This window comes from Myxine glutinosa, chromosome 14, assembly GCF_964187855.1.
Source record: "Myxine glutinosa chromosome 14, kmMyxGlut1.1, whole genome shotgun sequence".
Lineage (NCBI taxonomy): Eukaryota > Metazoa > Chordata > Myxini > Myxiniformes > Myxinidae > Myxine > Myxine glutinosa.
In genome coordinates, this window is record NC_136274.1 from 47296613 (window position 1) to 47318853 (window position 22241).

At 45.1% G+C, this 22241-nt stretch overlaps 1 protein-coding gene across 9 annotated transcripts in view; it reads right to left on the reverse strand.

Moving 5' to 3' along the window:
* The window catches only part of STXBP5 (syntaxin binding protein 5), a 282257-nt gene that overhangs the window by 52992 nt on the left and 207024 nt on the right, over window positions 1-22241 (reverse strand). For all 9 annotated transcript variants that reach the window (XR_013621432.1, XR_013621431.1, XM_078768412.1 and 6 more), the window contains exons 10-12: window positions 21423-21577; window positions 2981-3053; window positions 2112-2259 (exon numbers count right to left, since the gene is read on the reverse strand). Coding sequence is in view for 7 of the 9 variants with exons in the window: in XM_078768412.1 (XP_078624538.1) it covers window positions 2112-2259; window positions 2981-3053; window positions 21423-21577 (376 nt within the window). In the remaining 2 variants the exon portion in view is untranslated. The remainder of the gene's footprint in view (window positions 1-2111; window positions 2260-2980; window positions 3054-21422; window positions 21578-22241) is intronic.

Genomic DNA, 22241 nt, shown 5'->3' on the forward strand with positions numbered 1-22241 from the left:
GGGGGGGAGGTGTTGGGAGATGTATGAAACACATGGACACTGCTGCAACTTCCAGGATTTGAATTAACGGGGGTAGAAGAGATCAAGGTTTTGGATGGAGGAAGATAAGAGATGGTGGTGAACAGCTGTTTTAAAGACTTGGAGGGAGGAGTGGGATTTAAGAGAGTGAGGGCGTTTGTTCCAGAGGCGGGAGTAAAGAGGAATGAAGGAGTGACGTGAGCAGAGAGTCTTGATTTCTAGAGAGAATTCCAGTGACCCAATATGCAAATTCTGTTCAAATTTCAAGTCAATAGGAATGAAATTGACATTTGGTGATCTGGACCTTTGACCTTTTGACCTCAGACAATAGGTGTCATTGACACAATATACAAACTCTGTTCACAATTTCAAGTCAACTGGAAGAAAATTGAAGATTTAGTGAGCATGACCTTTTGACCTCACAAACAATAAGGTTCTAGCTTTTGACTAGCTTCAGCAGTTGGCTAAACTTTGTGACGATTGGTCTAGAATTGCGACCTGTAGATGACCGAGAGCCCAAAAAACGTATTCAGGAAATGAATGTACTTGCGATTTCACAAGGAACAAACACAACCAAACAAACAAAGTCATTTCTTGAATTAAAGATACTAGGGCATGCCCGTACTATATCTATATCTAAAATTATATCCCCCCCCTCTATTTACATGAAATGGTTTGGTCCAAAGCGAACGGCTTGCGAGTACGGTGACAATCCCCCCCCTCTATTTACATGAAATGGTTTGGTCCATTCGCAAAGCCAAAGCGAACGGCAGTTACGAATCGCAGTTACGATGAATCGCAAATTAGTTTTAATTAGTTTTAAAACATAGTTTAACGGCAACATAGTTTGCCGACGGGAAATAAATGAATACGCTCTCAAATGTGCCATCCGAGGCAGAGTCTGTTCGCCACGTTCGGCACACGTGATAGCTCGCTGCTCTCTGATTGGTTGAATCGTTTTTTGGACATAGCTCGGTAACTACTTCTGCGATTAATTTAAAACCTTGAAAAGGCACATCCTCGGGTCCCCAGCAATATACCTGGCAAGTTTCAAGTATATCGGACCGGTAGTTGTCGAGAAACAGCGGTCACAGACAAACATACAAACAAACATACACACAGAGATTAGTGGAATTATAGATAGATAATAGAGCAAGTATGATTAAAATGAAAACTGCATTGATTTCAGTGCATACATTTAGCTCCACATGAAAGAAGTAGTTTTGTCCATGTGTGCACCATATTTTATCGCTTTTAAAGAAAATTAATAAAACTACCATTAAAATGTATCTATTTAAAATTAATGGTGCATTGTGTGCCTGTGCTCGTCACCATTGCCCATAACATTAACATCAACAATGGGCTCATTTTATAAGCACACCCATGCTTGCCTCCAAGAATGTGCACCACCCCAGGCCACCCTACAGTCTCTGCAACAGCCCAGGCCACCCTTCAATATGTGCACCACCCCAGGCCACCCTATAGTACACACGCACCACCCCAGGCCACCCTCAAGTACGTGCACCACCCCAGGCCACCCTTCAGTAAGCACGCCAACCTACAGTACGCAAACCACCCCCAGGCCACCCTGCAGTACGAGCACCACCCCAGGCCCCCAATCAGTACATGCACCACACCAGGCCATCCACAAGTGTGCACACCAGCTCAGACCTCTCAAAATTTGTGCACCACCTCATGCCACCTCCAACCGCATGCACAATGCATAACCATGTATATAATAGGCCACCTCCAGGCTTGTGCATCCCATTCTCAGCCTCCTCTAAGTGCAATGCAAAACTATATTCTATCTCCAAAAAAACAGCACAGATATAATAGAGTAGGTTCACCATTGCTCATTTGTAATAAAACATTCCTTGGTATACATTTTGGAAGTTATGATGAAAGCCCATAACTCTGTTCCTGGTTGAACACAACCTCCAATCTGAGTAGCTTGTTGGCAAGGTTGTCCATATACATGGCTTTCAAAAAAGCTTAACCACTACAACGTTGACATTTTTGAATTGAATGCAAGCAAAATATACCATTGATGGATTAATAATTGTGAAAGAGCGTCACAGGTTAGATTGTCATACCTTTTTGCTGTAGCCTTGCCGCTTCTGCTTAGCTCCAACAGAGTACAAGGCTGGGATAACGTCCATGGGACAATCCGCAAAGTACTCACAGCAGGTCACCGGTGATTCATGTATGTCCATTGCATATGGATTGTCGAACACCGGGTAGCTGTGACATTGTGACATTCAAGGCGTGCAAATGAATCTTCTTTCAAACACCGTCAATATTAGCAGTCAAATCCATTCTGAATAAGAAACATCATGAAAGTCGACGGGGATACTTGCTGTTCTGTGTGACGAAGCGGAGTCAACCACAGAGTGCATCCAAACACATTTGAAATACATTAATTTTTGTCACAAAGAAATATCAATTTCATACGAGCTAATGCAACAGCTGGATACTTTTAAATTTCTCAAAAGATTTTGAAGCATATACAGCTCTAAAACTTTAGTGCTGAAAAGTAAAGCTTAACATTTTCGAACAGATTAATATTCCAACCGACGACAACTATTTTGGCAGCGAAATTGATTTTGTACCTTCTGTAAAAATTAACTAGAGTGAAGTGGATGGTGTGCCATCACAAATCCCCACGCATCCCACCTCAAGCAAGGTTGAAAGATGACAAAAAAGTTCCACCAGGAATGACTCAATATCAAGTACCCACCCCCCGTGGCATGAATTGGGGGCCAAATCCCGAAAACCGCCTCTGGGGACAAGGACAAAAATTATATACTACGCTCTCACCTTCTTGCCATGTGGTGATCATTGCTACCGAGTTTGGTAAATTTCTGCACAACCGTTTAGGAGGAGATAGAGTGACGGACAGACAGACAGTCAGCTGGGGATAATACATAAATAAATATATAGCTGATTATGCAAGAAAGCTCACCTGTTCTGGGTTAGATCAATGACCACAAGATCCTTCTCGTGTAGAACCACCACTGCATATGGATCCTGAAAGTCTATAACAAGGAAAATAAATAATTATGAGAAAGCTTCAGCAAAAAAGATACATTGGGGGGATGGAGTTCCAGAAGTTAAAAACAGTAATAACTCCTAAGAATATACTGGTAAGAAGGTAAACTTTGTATGATGCCAGATGGTGCAAGTATTGGATTTATTTCTAGTTCAAAAAAAATAATTTTTAGGTCAGTCTTTATCGTGGATTTATTTTGCAAAGGACGGTGATATTTTTATGCCCAATGGGAAACAAGTCTTGATAAAGATGAGTCGGTCTGCGATGGGAGAAAAATAAGGGTGACAACTTTTATCAGCCAAATGTTGAGAGGTTTGGTAACCACCGTTGATAGGGCATGAGCCCTTCGTTCAGTACACGGACGTGGCGTTTCGGACATTAATCCTTCAAAGCAAGATGGGTAACCTCCAACTCTCTTTCTCAGGATAAGGCCTTCAGGATTGAGTGTGCAAATAAATAATTATGAGAAAGCTTCAGCAAAAAAGATACATTGGGGGGATGGAGTTCCAGAAGTTAAAAACAGTAATAACTCCTAAGAATATACTGGTAAGAAGGTAAACTTTGTATGATGCCAGATGGTGCAAGTATTGGATTTATTTCTAGTTCAAAAAAAATAATTTTTAGGTCAGTCTTTATCGTGGATTTATTTTGCAAAGGACGGTGATATTTTTATGCCCAATGGGAAACAAGTCTTGATAAAGATGAGTCGGTCTGCGATGGGAGAAAAATAAGGGTGACAACTTTTATCAGCCAAATGTTGAGAGGTTTGGTAACCACCGTTGATAGGGCATGAGCCCTTCGTTCAGTACACGGACGTGGCGTTTCGGACATTAATCCTTCAAAGCAAGATGGGTAACCTCCAACTCTCTTTCTCAGGATAAGGCCTTCTCTCCGAGACGTCACCGCACCTTCTTTCCCATGGTACTCAGCATACAGCCCTTTCAACATTTCAGAGGAAATTAATTTTATATTGTATGGTAGCATTATCAAAGCTGGTAGTCAAAGGAAGTTAGCAAGACACTTAGGGGAAGCAAGATAGCAAGATAACAGATAAGGAAGGTAGTGACAAGGAAGTGAAGAGAAGGCTGGAAATGGGGGGCAGGGGTGCTCCATCGTCTGAGCAGAGATCTCTGGAGGAAAAAGGGATGTGAACCTGCAAACCAAGATGACGTGAACCTGATAATGCCTCCTGCTCACCCCTATGGTCTGGCACCCCTGCCTCACACCTTGCTCAACTTGACACCATGGAAACCAACGCCTTCAAGATTATTGGAATCTCCCACAATGAAGCTGTCTATGGGCCTATCACTTTGCCATCGCAGACAGGTCAGTGGTCTCTCTTTCTTCTTCCACATTTTCTGTGCTTGCACGCTTTTCTTCTTCCTGTGCTCCCACCCCCCAGCATGCCTCCAGGTTTCTGCAGGGCACATGCGGTCACCAACAACCCCTTTATGGTGAAACTACCTAAATCCAGAATCACAACTCGCCTCCACTCATTTGTTCCTCTTTTTTTCCTGCCTGTGGAACAAACTTCCACATTCTCTTCAATGTCATTCTTACCTCCATACCCAGGGGGGCCAAACGAGTTTTTTTTGGGAAAAACAGACATGGCGTGCTGTTAAAGGTTGGCTGCCAAACATCATATCTATATCTATCTAGGAACAAAATCTATATGGACAACCTTGCCAACAAGCTACTGGAAATCTGTAGAAAGCCCCTAAACAACATGACCCGATACGCGAATACGGCGCCTTGAGCGGCGATCAGCCATTATGGTTTATCCATGTTCCTTGAGCAATGATGAAGGAAAAACTTAATTATAACAAACCAAATATATCATAAATAAATAGTTATTACTCCCTGAACCATTTACATCTCAACAGCAAGGCATATTTTGGGGCAAAACATGAAAGAATTAAATGCACACTCAATCCTGAATTTAATTGTTTTGTTTGTGAACGCAACATTAGAAGATGCATTTCTGTGGTGCTGTTAGTTATCATTTTCTGATTCACTGCTGCTGTCAAAGGTGGCAATGTAGTGGGCACGGCTGCACTTCTCTATCGATTCCTGGCAGCGGCAGCCTATACAACAGGCAATGTTCTTCTTCCCACATGAGCAGTTTGTGTTGCAGCCCTTGGTGCAGCCACACGAGATCGTCTGCATCATCTGCTGTGGCCAGGTCGGATGTGTGGATTGCACTGGTAAAAGCTTCCCATCATCCACTGCCCACCCATAGTCCTCACATGGTTCGACACTTGGCTTGCAAATGTGAGCACTCTTGTCGATTGCAGTCGCCAATGCCGCACGTTTGAGATGTTGTTGGAATGCGTTTTCTGTGGGTGGTAGCAGCTTCAGCAGAGTTGAACTCAGAGCTTTCCAAGGTCTGAGCCCTCGAAGTTATCACCCTTGTTGGTATATACAGCGACCACAAGATCCTTTGCCTGGTTGATTACATCTGCTGTGATCCGAGTGGGACCTTGATCTTCGTCTGCAAAGTCTTCCAATGCCGAGATGTCCGTTGTCTTGCTTCTGTATGAAGGCAGAGTAATTATGTGTGCTTCTTCTTTGCCCCAAAATATGCCTTGATTTCAGATGTAAATGGTTCATGGAGTAATAATTCATTTATGATATATTTGGTTTGTCATAATTACGTTTTTCCTTCAGCATTGCTCAAGGAACATGGATAAACCATAATGGCTGATCGCCTCTAAAGGTACCGTATTCACGTATAGGGTCATGTTGTATAGAGGCTTCCTACAGATTTCCAGTAGCTTGTTGGCAAGGTTATCCATATACATTTTGTTCCTAGATAGATATAGATATGATTTTTGGTCAGCCAACCTTTTACAGCACGCGATGTCTGTTAAACCCATTTTGCCCCCCTGGGTACCAGGTCTTCAAGACAGCTGTTCACCCCCATCTCACCCCTCACCCCAAATCATGATCTTTTATACCCCTATTAACCTCTGCCAACATCACCCAAGCCCACCTCTTTCCACAGTTCCAGTTTTTCCTTCCCAAGAGTATGCTCCTGTGTCCATCTTGTCCACCCCCGGTGTCTTCCCCTACCCCTCATTCTTACCCACATCCCTTGTTTGGCTGTCTCCATCTATCATGCCTCTCTCATCCCTGCTTTAGTGTTTCTCCCTCTCTTTCTGTGGTTTCCTTTTGTTCTGTTGCATCCTGATCTATTCTGTGTTCTAGCTCTTCCACGAGCCATGACTGTCTTTTTTTTTTTAAAGGTGTACAAGCAACAGAAATCTTTGTGGTGCTGTACAGGTCGGAGAGTTGGACTTTGACAAAGGAGGAGAAAAGGAGACCGTTTGATTATTTTTATTGGAGGTGCCCGATAAGAATACTTGGGATTCGTTGGATGCAGAGAGTCAACAACGAGGAAGTGCGAATAAAAATTGGGCAGAGGAAATTAAGGGAGCTGGCCGAAGAGCAGGGTCTGACATGGACTGGATATGTGTGGAGGTTTATAGGAGAAGATCAGATAGCCAGAAAGCTGGAGAGATGGATGCCGGAAGGAAGGAGACCACGAGGAAGGTTGAAGGGAAATGCAAAGATGGGATTGAGGAAATGGTTAACCAAGTGGGGAATCTAAAATCCAGAGATTGAGGCTCTGGATTGGAAGCTTTGTTGACAAAGGATCCACGGAGCGCACGCAGTACTGAAACGGCAGGAGCATGTTGAATGAATGAATAAGTGGCAGTGAAAGCCTGTGCAGTTAGTCACTCTTCATTCTGGGATTCTTCTGAATCTTATTCACCAAGTTCATAGACCCGATTCATGAGCAGCACTTTAACATTGAAATCTCGTCACAGCAGTCGCCCAGCCATCCGCACCCCTCACCCCCACCCCCATTTGCGTAAATACACAGTGCCAATGAGTACAGCTTTCCATTGCAGCTCATTGAGGGGGGAAGAACCCAGGTTGGATCTTCCATTCCATGTTGGAGCCCAGGATTCGGTTCAATATAAGGTGTTGGGCACCGCTTGCATTTTACGATGAGAGATCAAGTAGTCTCTCTTGTTCTCTGTCGGCGGACAGGTGGAAAAATAGATTAAATCAACAGGATATTGATTGAGGTATGTGAAACGCCATGGGAAGCAAGGAGAGGCTTAACCTTCCTCTGAGTTAACATCCGAATCGTCAGCTTCACCTCGAGTAAGTTTGGCGAAATCAACGTCCTGTTGATTTCATATATATTTCTCTCTGTAGGGTCGCTCTCACCGCAAGCAGGTTTGGTGGCCTGTAATTTCTCATCAGGATTTGCACACCCTGATACCTTTTTCAACTCGCGTCTTTTTGCACTCGGTATTTGTGAATTTTCTTTTGCATTAGACCAATGGACAGCGCATCGCAAAAACTGGAAATGGAGCCTGTTATTTCCTGGATGAAAAGAAAAACAAAGAAAAAGAAACGACTTTATCCCTCTTTCTTTAAATGTGACATCTTGATTCTGCTTTGCATGGCTCCAAAAGAGAAATGGAATGAATAAATGAATAAACATGAACAGCACTCGGTAGAGGGCATACCTTCATCAGGCTGAACAGTTTGCAGTTTGTTGCCCACTGATCGGCCGGATCTGTATCCGGGCCTTAACCAATACCTAATTGGCTTGTTGTTGCCACCTGACCACGAGATATTTTGCGATATATATATATTGTTTCGGATTCGTCACTTCAGTTGTGGTGGTTTGCATCCACTGTAAATATTTCCGATTCCATGTATTATTATTGTCATTTAAAGGGAATAGATATTTCTAGTTTCAAAAGTTAAAAGTTAATGTTAAAAGAAACAGGAAACCGGGTCGGGAACCGGACGAAAAACTGCGAGAAGACGAGGAGAAAGGAGGCGGAGCAAGTAAAGTCGGACAAGAAGATGTCCGACTTTACTTGCTGGATCGAACGTTGTCGAGCAAGAGTCACGAGTGAACTTTGGGTTTCCTGTGAAAAGGGATTCCTGCGATTGAGTTGTTATCGCTGTGACTGATCAACCTGCGTGTCAGGTTTGGCGTTGGATTCTGAGGAATCATCGTCGGGTCGTTGCGTCTCGAGAATGAGCCGTAGGCCATTTTGACTTGCGCGCTTTGCTCATCGCGAAAGGTCTTTGCTTCGCGTCAGCCGTTTTCACCATTCAGACGCTGATCTGGGATGTGTGTGTGCAACGCACATTTTGAAGGCAAACCTGAGGTTCGCCGATTTGGAGCTGTAAAACATCCATACCAGAGGGTGTGATTTCCCAGTCGCCTTGAGTGCGCTTTTACGCAGCTTTGGGCCGCGTGACTCTTTGCGCTTCTTTGGCCGCGTACGACTTTGTGCAGTTTTGGCGGCGTGAATGGGCCCGTCATCTGAAAGGGATTCTGGTTTTGATTCGACATTGCTCTGACGATCGCTGGAGGGGATCAACTTTGAGCTCGAAGACGGGAATATAGAGACATTGGGGAATGTTCTTTTTTCACTCACTTGGAGCACAGTGAGTTACCTTATACTAGCTGATGGTACCATCATAAGATATACATTAATTGTACTTTTGATTGCTATTATTGTTGTATTGTTATTCTTGTGTGATTTTTAATACAATATTTGTTTGTTGGTAACAATTGGTGTGGTTTCACCATTGATTTTTGACACAGGATAACACACTTTTCTGCCGTGACTCCTCTCGGGGCTCGGAGGTACACCGTGACCAGGGGGTCGGGGAGGAGCACGTAACAGAAATTGGGGGCTCGTCCAATTGGCTCGGGGGCTCGAAATTGGGATCCTCATCCGGGATTAAATTCCCTAATAACATTCGTCCGGGATAGAATTCCCTAACATTCCCAAAATTCCCAAATTTGGAATTTTTCTAACATTCCCAAATTTTTCAAAAAAAATTGGAAATTTTTGTGTGAAGGTTAACAGGTGTTAACTGATAGTCACCATGGTGTTTGACGCAGAAAAGTTTGCGGCGTCCCCTAATGAGGCACAGTTCCAAGTGTTAAAAAAATCGGAACTCTTGATATTGGCCAGACATTTTAACTTGGAGGTCCGAGTTAACATGAAGAAAGCAGAGATGCAGACATTGGTGGTAGAATCTCTGGTGGGACAGAGGTAGCCTTGGATTGGTTACCAGAGGAAAAACAAAATGTGGAGCTCCGGAAAATGGAGATGCAACTGCAGAGCCAGGAAAGGTTAAAAGCCAAGGAAAGGAAAGCAGAAGAAAGAAGAGCAGGGGAAAGAGCAGAGGAAAGGAGAGCTGCAAGTGAACTCGAGGAGAGAAGAACAGAGGAAAGGAGAGCTGAAAGAGAACTCACGGAAAAAAGAGTAGAACAGGAACGAGAACTCGAGGAGAAACGAGCAGAGGAAAGAAGAGCCGAAAGGGAGTTAAAGGAACGTGACATGGAGTGTCAGAGGGAAATTCAACTCAAGGAACTGGAATTAATGAGAGAACGGGGAGAGGTAGCATCCGTGCCGGCTTGTTCGCCAACTAGTCAGAACACTTGGGATGTTGGTAGGCATGTGAGGCTGGTTCCACCCTTCAATGAAAAAGAGGTAGCCAAGTTTTTTTTACACTTTGAGAAAGTGGCTCAAATGCTAAAATGGCCTGTGGAGTCCTGGACAATTTTAGTGCAAAGTGTTCTGGTGGGTAAAGCTCAAGATATATTTTCGGCTTTACCGAATGACCAATGTGTAGATTATGAAATAGTGAAGAAAACCATTCTCAAAGCCCATGAATTGGTCCCTGAAGCTTACCGGCAAAAATTCCGGAATGCCAGGAAGAGGGAGAGTGAGACCCATGTGGAGTTTGCCCGAATGAAGGAAACCATGTTTGATCGGTGGTGTGACTCGAAGGAGGTTGGGAAAGACTTCAACCTGTTACGACAATTGATCTAGGTGGAGGAATTCAAACAGTGCGTCCACGCGGACATTAAAGTGCATCTGGATAAGAGAAAAGTACCAAAGTTGTATGAGGCAGCAACTGTAGCAGATGACTATGCCTTACCACACAGGATGGGGTTCCACAAACCTAACTTCCCGCCTAGAGTTAGCCAGGGGAGTTATGGTAAATCAGGTGCGGAGAACAAAAATTCATGGAGGCGGCCGAGAGATGACTATGAGGCCAGATCTGATACCGCGACTCTTAGGGATCAGAAGTCTACAGTTCCAAGACAGACTTATCTTCCGGGGGGCTCGAGGCAGACCACGAGTTTCTCCTCCGGGCCTACTTGCGCTTTTTGAAAGAAACCTGGATACTTGATGTCCAAATGTTATGCCCTGGAAAGGAAAAATCAGGAACGGAGTCAGACTAGTACAACTCCGAATGCATCGGCAAATGTGAGAAATCGTCCTTGGAGGACAGTGCCTTGTGAAGGTTCCCATGCCAAAGTTACGGCATCACAGAACAACCTTGTTCAAGAGGGTTACAAACCTTTTATTTCAGAGGGGTTTGTGTCACTGGATGGAGACGTGACTAACCAGAGACCTGTTAGGGTATTGAGGGACACAGGAGCACATCAATCTTTGATGCTTGAAGGCCTTTTGCCATTGTCAGAGAAGACGGCAACTGGTGTTAGTGTTCGTTTACAGGGGGTTGGTGGCTATGTTAGAGCCCCACTTCATGTCATCCATTTGCAGTCTGATTTGGTGTCGGGACCGGTCACCATGGGTTTGCGGGCCACTCTTCCTGTAGAAGCAATATCTTTTGTTATCGGGAATGATTTGGCCGGTGGTTAAGTCTCTGGTAACCCAATGTTTGTTGAAAAGCCTAGCATGGAAAATAACACTGCACAGTTAGAGCAGAAGATTCCGGGTGTCTTTCCCTCCTGTGCCGCGACTCGTGCTATGGGTAGGAAGCGCTCTGAAGAGAAGAGGAAGGTACTGACGTCACGCTTTGCACCGGCACATCTTGTCAGGTACCCAAAAACTAAGAGTCAGCACACACAAGTCATGGATGGAGGCAATGTTGGCAAGTTCTTTGGAGGTGGACTGAACTTCAAAACAAGGGAAGTTGTTCTGGACTCTGTCTTCGGCCAATATGGTCCACTCTTGGAAGTGCGGCGGCTGATAAAAGATAGGGACCCGCAAAAGTCAAGAGGGTTTGGCTTTGTCACGTTTGAAAACACAAAGGACGCCAAAGATGCAGAAAAGAATTTGAATGGCAAGGATTTGGATGGTCGGACCACAACAGTAGGGAAGGCAGGCCATGGGCGTCGAAGGGGCTAGGGAGGAAGAAAACGGGGAGGCAGTTTCAGGGGTGGCTATGGCTCCCGGGGTGGGAGTAGTAGTTCTGGTGGTGGCCGCAGTCGAGATTACTATGGAGGCTCCCAGAGTTACGGCAGCTCCCGAAGGGATGATTATCAGGGTAGTGGCTGAGAAGGAGACCGCTATTCCCGTGACTACAGCGACAAGCGCCCCAACCGTGATTATTATGAAAGTTAGGAAGAGTTTGAAGCACTGAATGCTGCGGAGCAGCCGAGCCAAGATTCCTAAACGGATTAACCGTGAACTCCACGTTCCTGAAGGCATCCATGTAGTGAATACTTCCAGGCCTCACCACCCAACCACCATGAAACCTGACTCTCAGCTCGGCCTCCCTAAAAAAGTGCTATAGATTTGCTTGACTTTGGATTTTTGATCACAACCCCTTAACCTTCATTCAAAAAAATGAAAAATAAAAATCAGAGGTTGATGAGATGGAGTTTCGCTTTGCAGGAGTTCAACTTGGAGATTGAGCATGTAAAGGGCAGTGACAATATCGTGGCGGATGCTTTGTCCAGAGTGAACTAACTTTGGAGATCTCTGCAGGTTGCTTGAAGTTTTGTTGCTTTATTTTTGGGAAATATTGATTATCGTTGCTCACAGGAATTGATGATTTGGGTGTGAGTTTACGTTTGTTTGTTGGGAGAATTTTGCCGACAAAGAAAGTTTTCACTATGTTCAAGCTTTCTTTCTTGAGGGGGGGAAGTGTTACGGATTCGTCACTTCCGTTGTGGTGGTTTGCATCCACTGTAAATATTTCCGATTCCATGTATTATTATTATCGTCATTTAAAGGGAATAGATATTTCTAGTTTCAAAAGTTAAAAGTTAATGTTAAAAGAAACAGGAAACCGGATCGTGAACCGGATGAAAAACCGGAAGAAGACGAGGAGAAAGGAGGCGGAGCAAGTAAAGTCTGACAAGAAGCTGGTTGCTTTGCGGTCTGGATCGAACGTTGTCGAGCAAGAGTCACGAGTGTACTTTGGGTTTCCTGGGAAAAGCGATTCCTGCGATTGAGTTGTTATCGCTGTGACTGATCAACCTGCGTGTCAGGTTTGGCGTTGGATCATCGTCGGGTCGTTGCGTCTCGAGAACGAGCCGTCGGCCATTTTGACTCACGGGCTTTGCTCATCGCGAAAGGTCTTTGCTTCGCGTCAGCCGTTTTCACCATTCAGACGCCTATCTGCGATGTGTGTGTGCAACGCGGATTTTGAAGGCAAACCTGAGGTTCGCCGATTTGGAGCTGTAAAAGATCCGTACCAGAGGGTGTGATTTCCCAGTCGCCTTGAGTGCGCTTTTACGCAGCTTTGGGCCGCGTGACTCTTTGCGCTGCTTTGGCCGCGTACGCCTTTGTGCAGTTTTGGCGGCGTGACTGGGCCTGTCATCTGAACGGGATTCTGGTTTCGATTCGACATTGCTCTGACGATCGCTGGAGGGGATCAACTTTGAGCTTGAAGACGGGAATATAGAGAAATTGGGGAACGTTCTTTTTTCACTCACTTGGAGCACAGTGAGTTACCTTATACTAGCTGATGGTACCATCATAAGATATACATTGATTGTACTTTTGATTGCTATTATTGTTGTATTGTTATTCTTGTGTGATTTTTAATACAATATTTGTTTGTTAACAATTGGTGTGGTTTCACCATTGTTTTTGACACAGGATAACACACTTTTCTGCCGTGACTCCTCTCGGGGCTCGGAGGTACACCGTGACCAAGGGGTCGGGGAGGAGCACGTAGCAATATATATATATATATTATATATATTATATATATATATATATATGAATGAATGATCGTTTTAAGGCCATATTTCCCCGCTTGAGTGGGGGTTAGCCTTGCGGGCCCCATGACAATCATGGTTCCCTGTTTGAGGCAATGTTTTTATGGCCGGATGCCCTTCCTGACGCCAACCCTTAGTCGCCTCTTACGATGCGCAGGGTACCTATTCTAAACCGGGGTACACACCAGGAATATATATATATATATATATATATATATATATATATATATATATATATATATATATATATATATATATATACTGTATATATATATGATATAATATACAGACTTGGCATTTAATATGGAATATATTTTTTTTCTTGACTTGGGTTTACTTTCTTAACTCAGTATATCAATCTGGTGAGTTTCTTTCACACTTTATAAAAAAAATAAAATAAATACACTATATATATATAAATATTGTTGCGGATATGAGGATTGTGTTTTTTTATTGTGTTGTATTGTATAGTAAATTGTTGTAAATATCACCCTCTGTAAAATGTAATGATTCCTTGTAAATACCTCCGTAGTGTAAAGGTCAAAGGGCGTCTCGGTAGTTATTCCATAAACACCACATTGCAGGACACGATAAAACCCTTGTTCAGTAGTTTATTTCCTTATTATGTGTCTTAGGGTAAGGCTGTGTCTCCCATTAATTTAAATACTCCATTGCACCAAGTGAAATAAGAGTAGATCCCCTTTCATTTCATTTCAATGGCCAACTGCATTTTGGGCGGTTTTCTTCAACCACCATTGGCCACGAGGCAGGGTTGGGGAAGAAAGGCGGGTCCCCACCTCGTCAGAGAGGGGAGGAGTGGCCCGGCCCCGAACAACCAACCAAGCACGAGGGGTTTGGTTTGAGAGGGCGGAGGAAGAGCGATCGGGGAGGTTCGCAAAGGTTCAAGGGTGGGGCTATATATAACCCATGAGAGACGCCCCCAGAGGAGGAGACAAGCAGATGAGTCCAAGAGATGAGCTGAAAGGATGAGCTGAGCTGCGTGGTGAGGTACAAAGGAAAGAGCTGGGTCGTCAGAGCAGAGCGCGTAGAGAGGTCCATGACAAGAGCTGAGTTGGTCGTCAGGGGTGGTCAGTGGTTGCGTTGAGTGGTTGCGTTGAGTTGTCGGTGGAGAAAGAGTGGTTGGACCAAGAAAGAGAGAGGAGAGAACCCGTCACGCCAGACCCCCCACCAGCGCGTTGGCTCCACCAAGCAGCTCCGACCAGTGATCCCGCGCACACGACAGGCCCGGTGGCATCAGCGGCCGTCGAGGTCCAGCCCGACGTCCCGTGCGGGATCAAGCTCCAGCCAGCTCCGTGCCGTCCTCCCCCTCCAGCCACACACCTCCTTCCAGCCAATCCACTCTACAATTCCCCGCGTGAGTCTGTGTCTTCGTTTGTTCTGTCCTGGGTAGTAATTAAGCCTGTTAGGTAAGCTAGTATTTTCCCTGTGTCTCTAAAAGCTTCTGTATATTATTTTATTATCTTTCCTTCTCCTTGGTTACTTTGAGCCTGTAAATAGTAATAAATAGTAATCGTATTTCAAACCTTTCTTTGCCTTCGTCTTCCTTTTCTTCAAATCCGGTCGCTTTAGAGTTTTCCCACATTGAGTAGCTGTGGCGCGATACGGCCAACGTTTGGGTAAATCGGGTGAATCGGGGAAGAACTGTTCGGCTGCGGTTACACCACCGCTCGGTCAAAATAACATCTCATCCGCGGACCGTAACAATATATACAGTATATAGAACCACCTTTAGAGGAAATTTTTCCCCGCAGAGGTTGGCCTTTTTCGGGGACCGTGGTCCCCTTTTCGAAGCAATGTTTTACAGCCGGATGCCCTTCCTCCCGCCAACCCTGTTAGTTACCTCTTGCAGCACACAGGGAATTACCATTGAACTGGTACTCAATTTGCCAACCTCGGAAGGATGACAGGCTGAGTCAACCCCCCTGGTGTTAATTCAGCAATCGACCGGGATCCTAGGATCCCAAGCCAGCACCCTAACCGCAAACCCAACGCCAGCATTAAATATATACAGTGTATATGTTGTTGCGGTTTTGAGGTTTGTACAATAAAGGTTAAATTTCCCCCTCATAGTTTAGTCACACAACAACAGGTAGCCTCGCAATAGTGCAGTTATTTCTTCGTATTTGTGAGCATAGTCCTTTTCCTGTGTTAGCTTTGCATTGAGTAGAATAATGAGAGTAGGTACCCTTCGCCTTCGCATTGCCTTATGCCACCTCCATTGCCTTATGCCGCCTTACGCCTCCTTGTGCTGCCTTTGGCTTTTTGGCGTGAATTAACACGAGGCAGGCCTGGCAAATAGAGCAGGGACCGAATGAGGGCGGCAGAGAAGCTGACGGTAAGCGTGAGCCGCCAATCAGGGCTCAAAGGGAGTGGCTGCGGCAATGCGTTACAGGGCGTGGTTGGAACGTTCGAGAGGGCTCAGGGCGTGGCAATAAAACCCGTTGCGCGAAGCCCCCACCAGGAGTTCGGTGAGTGAGCAGTTCGGGGAGAGGAGTCCTTCTGTGGAGAGGTGAGCTTGCAGTTCTGCGAAGGGAGGCGCTTGACTGAGTATTTATGAGAGTTACGAGTTCGGAGAAAAGACGCGCATGAACTACGTATAAGCGCTCGTACCAAAGTGGACGCTCAGTTGAGCTTGAGGCCGAGCCTCAATTGGGTTACGCGAGTGATAGCACGCCGGTAACTCAATGCGCTGTGGAAAGCCGCCGAGAGACGCGTCCATTCCCTCCCGCCTTCCTGCCTCATCTGCTCTTTGTTCGAGAGACGCGCTACAAGGGTTCCTTCCACCGCCTGCTTGCCTTCATCGCGGGACGTGCTGCGACCGTGGAGAGCCACGCCGGGCGACGCCGCCGTTCCTGGACGACCAAGGCAACGCGTGAACATCATCCTGCCTGCATTTCCCCTTTGCGAGTGTGATCGGGCCCATGTCTGTGGTAATATAAGACTGATTAAGTTCTGTTCTGTGTCTCTGTCTTCTACCGACTTGTACATATAAGTGTAAATAATAAATTAAACCTGTTATTTCTTTATTCGAACCGTTTCATCCCTTCCATCATTGACTAAGCGTGGTACGAATAAAACCGCTCTAATCGGGTTCCAATACCAACAGTAACTGCACGGACCATGTGGTACGCAATCCGCTCGGTGTACCCAAATTACACGTGGCTCGTGCGAGGCTTGCTTCCCCGCTTCCGTGGCGGCGCAGGTATTTAGGTACATGCGAGACTTGTCCCGAAACCCTACCTTGCGTTTGCCCGGAAGGGGCATTTCAAGTCTCGGTTACGCCAGCGCAGAAAGAACAAGGGGCTTAATCTCCCCTTGGTAAGGGTAGGAAGGGCGGCGGAAAACCATAACAATATATAAATATATACAGTGTATATTTATAAATATATACAGTGTATATATATATAAATATATAGTGTATACATACAAATATATACAGTGTATATAAATATATACAGAGTATATATATATATATATATATATATATATATATATATATATATATATATATATATATATATATATATAAATATACACAGTGTATATATATAAATATACACAGTGTATATATATAAATATATACAGTGTATATATATAAATATATGTCCCGGTGTGTACCCTGGTTAGAATAGGTACACCGTATCCCTGCGTGTCATAAGAGGCGACTAAGAGGGATGGCGTCAGGAAGGGCATCCGGCCATGAAAACATTGCCTCAAAAAGAGAACCATGACAATTACAACTACATATGGGCAGGGTACAGCCCGAAGTGGAGATCGGTTTCTGAGGCTTTGGACATGGAATGTAGGGACAATGACAGGGAGATCAGGAGAAGTGGTGGAAGTATTGGTCAGAAGAAGAGTGGACATATGTTGTGTGCAAGAGACGAGATGGAAGGGAAGTGGTGTGAGAATGGTGAAGGGTAGGCAGGGACAGAAATACAAGTTTGTGTGGCAAGGGTGCCCGGAGGGCATGAATGGTGTTGGTGACCTGTTTTCTGAGGAGTTTGTAGACAGTGTGGTGAGTGTGACGAGAGTGAGTGATAGGTTGATGATGGTGAAAATGATGATTGGAAAGCTCTTGGTGAATGTCATCTCGGGAGATGCTCCGCAGGTTGGTCGGAGCGATGAAGAGAAGGGCAAGTTCTGGTGTGCGATAGAGATGCTGATGGAAAACGCGAAAGATGAGGAAGTTGTTGTGGTAGGAGGAGACCTAAATGGACATGTGGGAAGGAGTATGGATGGTTTTCAGGGAGTTCATGGGGGTTACGGATATGGTGTGAGAAATGGAGAAGGTGAAAGGATTTTGGAGTTTGCTGATGGAGCTGATTTGTTGATTTCTAATACTCAGTTCCAGAAAGAGGATAATAAGCTTGTTACATACACGTCAGGTAAGTCGACAACAACCATTGACTACCTGATGGTGCATAGGCGAGATGGGGGCACCTCCGGGACACAAAGGTGATCCCGGGGGGAGGAGGCTCTTTCACAGCACCACTCGGTTGTCTGCGACATAAGGGTGAAAGGTGCGAGGAGAGCTCGGCGGGTGAAGTACCAACCGAGAATGAAGGTGTGGAGGTTGAAAGAGGTGACAGTAAGGGAGGCATTAAAAGAGAGGCTGAGTTGGGTAGAGGCTGATGTGGTTGAGCTTGAACGTGGTTGGATGTCAATGAAAGATAGTCTGTTGGGAGCCGTTGGTGAGGTATGTGGATGGACAAAAGGACCACCGAGGCACTCGGAAACATGGTGGTGGGATGAGGAAGTTGGAAAGAGGATTGACGAGAAGAGGAAGAAATTCAAGGAGTGGCAGAAGGCGAAGGGTACGGGAGTAGAAAAAGCAGAGCATGAAAGTTATAAGGCAGCCAAGAAGGCTGCAAAGAAAGAGGTAGCAAAGGCGCAGGAGGCATGCAGGAAAATGTTCGGAGAACGCTTGGATTCGGAAGAGGGGCGACATCTTCCGACCTTCCGAGAGCGGTATTCAGGATTGAACAGCAGATAGCGAAAGAGAGGTGTGATGTGATGGGGGTGAGTTGCTTGAAGGATGAAGTGGGACAAATCGTTGTGGACCCAGATGGAATTAAAGGAAGATGAAAGAAATATATCTAAATGCTGTTGAATACAGAGAATGAATGGGATGGCAACATAGAGAGTAACCCAGTTTTAGGACCGGCAGAGAAGATAACTGAGAAGGAAGTTGAGGAAGCAATAAAAGCAATGAAGATTAGAAAAGCGGGAGGGCCGACGGGAGTTGTGGGAGATATGTTGAAGGCAGCAGGAAGTTGGGGTGTGAAGAGAAGAACAGAGATCTGTAATCTGGTGGTGAAAGAAGGCCGCATTCCAGTGGCTTGGGAACTGAGTACCCTTGTCCCTCCATACAAGGGGAAAGGTGACCCTCTGGAGTGTGGGCGTACTGAGCCATAAAGTTATTGGAGCATGGAATGAAGGTATTGGAAAGGGTGATGGAGAGGAGGATAAGGAAGAAGGTGAAGATCGAAGAAATGCAGTTTGGATTTATGCCAGGAAGAGGAACGACAGACGCACTCTTTATTGTGAGGCAGTTGCAGAAGTTCATGGAGAAGAGGAAGAAGTTGTTTCTTGGGTTTGTTGATCTGGAGAAAGCATTCGATAGGGTTCCACGCGAAGTATTGACATGGGCATTGAGGAAGTTAGGAGTGGAAGAATGGTTGATCAGTGTAGTGATGGCAATGTATAAAAGAGCGCGCACTATATATATAAAAAAACACACACACACACACACACACACACACACACACACACACACACACACACACACACACACACACACACACACACACACACACACACACACACACACACACACACACACACACACACACACACACACACACACACACACACACACACACACACACCGTTTTTGGTCCTCTCTTAATGGTGAAGGATCACTTTAAAAATTCTAGTATTCAGATCTGGATGCGGATCTTCACCAAATTCTAATCAATTTGTCCTTATCACATACACCACCTGTCCACCAAATTTTGTCCGAATCCGCCCACAACGTTTTGAGTTATCCTGCTCACAGACAAACAAAAAACAGACACACAAACAGACAGGAGACAGACAAACAGTGGTGAAAAAATAACCTCCCACCTTTGGTGGTGGAGGTAATGAATGAATAATTAAATGAATAATTAAACAAAAAACACATCAGTGCAACATGAGGTGATGAAAAACAAGATCATTCGCCATGTGCATCTGCCTAGCTGACAAGGCCGGGTGGAGATGAGCAAGTTCCATATCATGGACATCACCATTTAGATGTGGATATGTGCGTTTCCGAAAGGGGTCAGTTTCCTGAATCGAATCCGAGACGTTTCAATTCCAGTTCATTATTTCCTTCAAGCAAACAAATTGCAACAACACTATCCATTAATTGGTAAGCACAACTTCAATTCTGAAATTACTTCGGCAATTACTGTAAGCGATATAAACTGCACAAGGCTATTTTATAAATGCATCCAAGTGTGAACAGGATGAATATCTACAGTGAGTGAGTGAGTGTGAGAGTGAGAGTGAGTGTGAGAGTGAGAGTGAGAATGAGTGTGAGAGAGAGAGTGAGAGTGAGAGAGACAGAGAGACAGAGAGACAGAGAGACACAGAGACACAGAGAGACAGAGAGAGAGAGAGAGAGAGAGAGAGAGAGAGAGAGAGAGAGAGAGAGAGAGAGAGAGAGAGACAGAGAGAGACAGAGAGCCTGAGAAGCCAAAGACCCAAACAACCCTGACGACCCAAAAGACTTAGAAGACCCCCAAGGGCTTAGAAGACCCCCCAAGGGCTTAGAAGACCCCCCCCAAGGACTTAGAAGACCCCCCAAGGACTTAGAAGACCCCCCCCAAGGACTTAGAAGACCCCACCCAAGGACTTAGAAGACCCCACCCAAGGACTTAGAAGACCCCCCAAGGACTTAGAAGACACCCCCAAGGACTTAGAAGACACCCCCAAGGACTTAGAAGACACCCCCAAGGACTTAGAAGACCCCCCCCCAAGGACTCTGAAGATCCAGAATACCCAAAAGACCCAATGGACCCAAAAGACTAAATGGACCCAAAAGACCAAATGGACCCAAAAGACCAAATGGACCCCAAACATCCGAAAGACCCCAAACATCCAAAAGACCCAGAAAACCCAAAATACCCCAAAGACCCAAACAACCCTGAGGATCCAAAATACCCCACAGACTCAGAAGACCCCACAGATGAAGAAGACCCCCAAGGACTCTGAAGATCCAAAATACCCTGAAACACATCAAAGACCCAAAAGACCAAAAAGACCCTGAAGACCCAATGGACCCCAAACATCCAAAATACCCAAAAAACCCTGAAGACTGTTAGACCCAAAAGACCATAAAGACCGAAAATACCCCGAATACCCTAAGGACCCAAAAGACTGAAAAGACCCTGAAACCCAATGGACCCCAAAGACTCAAAAGACACCAGAGACCAAAAGAGCCCAAAGACCCTTAAATACCCCAAAGATCCAGATTGAGGACCCAAAATACTCAAAAGACCTAGAGGACTCAAAAGACTCAAAAGACGATGATGAACCAAAAGACACAAAAGACGCTGAAGCCCCAAAAGATCCCGAGGACTCAAATGACCCAGAGGACACAAAAGACTTCAAGGACTCCGAAGATCCAAAAGAAGAGTAATTCTGCCTCTTACATTGGAATTGTAGACGGCAGCTTGCAAAGTGAGCCTCAAGGTCGATGTACAGAGGCGATATTTTTGTAATCACAATAAACACAAGGCACAGGGCGGTGAAATTTGCTGCACATGATGTGCAATGCACGCAGAGTAAAACGAGTGTTCATTTATATCTGTATGATGTCTAATAAAGATGATAAAAGCACACCTGACACTCAGCCCAGACTTCAGACTTTGGCATGCTCACGTGGCTGTAACGTCAAAAACTCTTCCAACCAGTCATTTTTGATGGGCTTTATATTAGTACTGATATAAACAACATTTTTTTATCGTCAACTTTGTCGAAAATGCAAATCTCCCATTGTGAAACGAAACTCTTCTCTTCTCTTCTCCTCTCCTCTTCTCTTCTCTCCTCTTCTCTTCTCTCCTCTTCTCTTCTCTCCTCTTCTCTTCTCTCCTCTCCTCTCCTTCTCTTTCTCTCCCTCTCCAGCACTGTACCTCCCCCATAATGTGTGTGTGTGTGTGTGTGTGTGTGTGTGCGTGCGCACTTTGTACCTTTTTGCCATCCTTGTGAGTCATTAAAAAAGTAAAAACACAAGTCGTGCCAGCATCTTACCACTTGGGTATGGCGTCTCGCAGAGTGTAATGAAGTCCACGATAGGGAAGTCCATTTCCAAGACGGAGATGTCCTTTCCTTGCATGACTGTTAAACTAGGCCTGCGGCCAGCTTTGTCATACGCAAGTCCTCCAGAAAAAATAACAAACGTGTCTCTGTGGGTAAACAACAAAAAGGAAATTACAACACTCAGATACTCCCATGAAAACATTTGTACTTTTTTTTATCACACCACAAATCATTTTGAATTACTTTGTTAACCCTTGGATGCAGTGATTGGGCCTCGGAGGCCCACAGCGTTTTTTTTGTTGCAAAAACGATGCTGTACAATTTTTATTTGGAATGAGCCTCATTTTCACCGACTTTCATGTTGTTACATAAAATTCAGTTACATAAAAAAATTAAAAATCCCATTCAGGCTCGTGGGAAAATCTTTATTCTTCACTTATTTTTTTCTTCACTTCACATTCTTCACTTTATTCTTCACTTCACTTCACTTTATTCTTATACAAATGAAAAAAAAATTCATTTTTTTTGCGCTTCCGGTCCGGTCTGGAGAAGACGCTGGCGTTACTTGTTCGCCGCTTCTCCGACTGGGTCATTGTACATAGTCTGCTTTTCTGGTGGTCGTGGCGGCTTTTTGGCCGTTGGGTCTGCCCTCTGCTCGGTCCCGGCTCTGCTCCTGGCTTCGCCTGCCCGGCTCTTCCACTGTTTCCTCAGGCCCGCTCCCGTTGTTTGTGGCCGTTGTTTGCGGCTGTGGCTGTTTGCCGCTGCGGTATTGGTTTGCGGCTGCGGCCTTTGCTGTCTTGATTAGCGGCT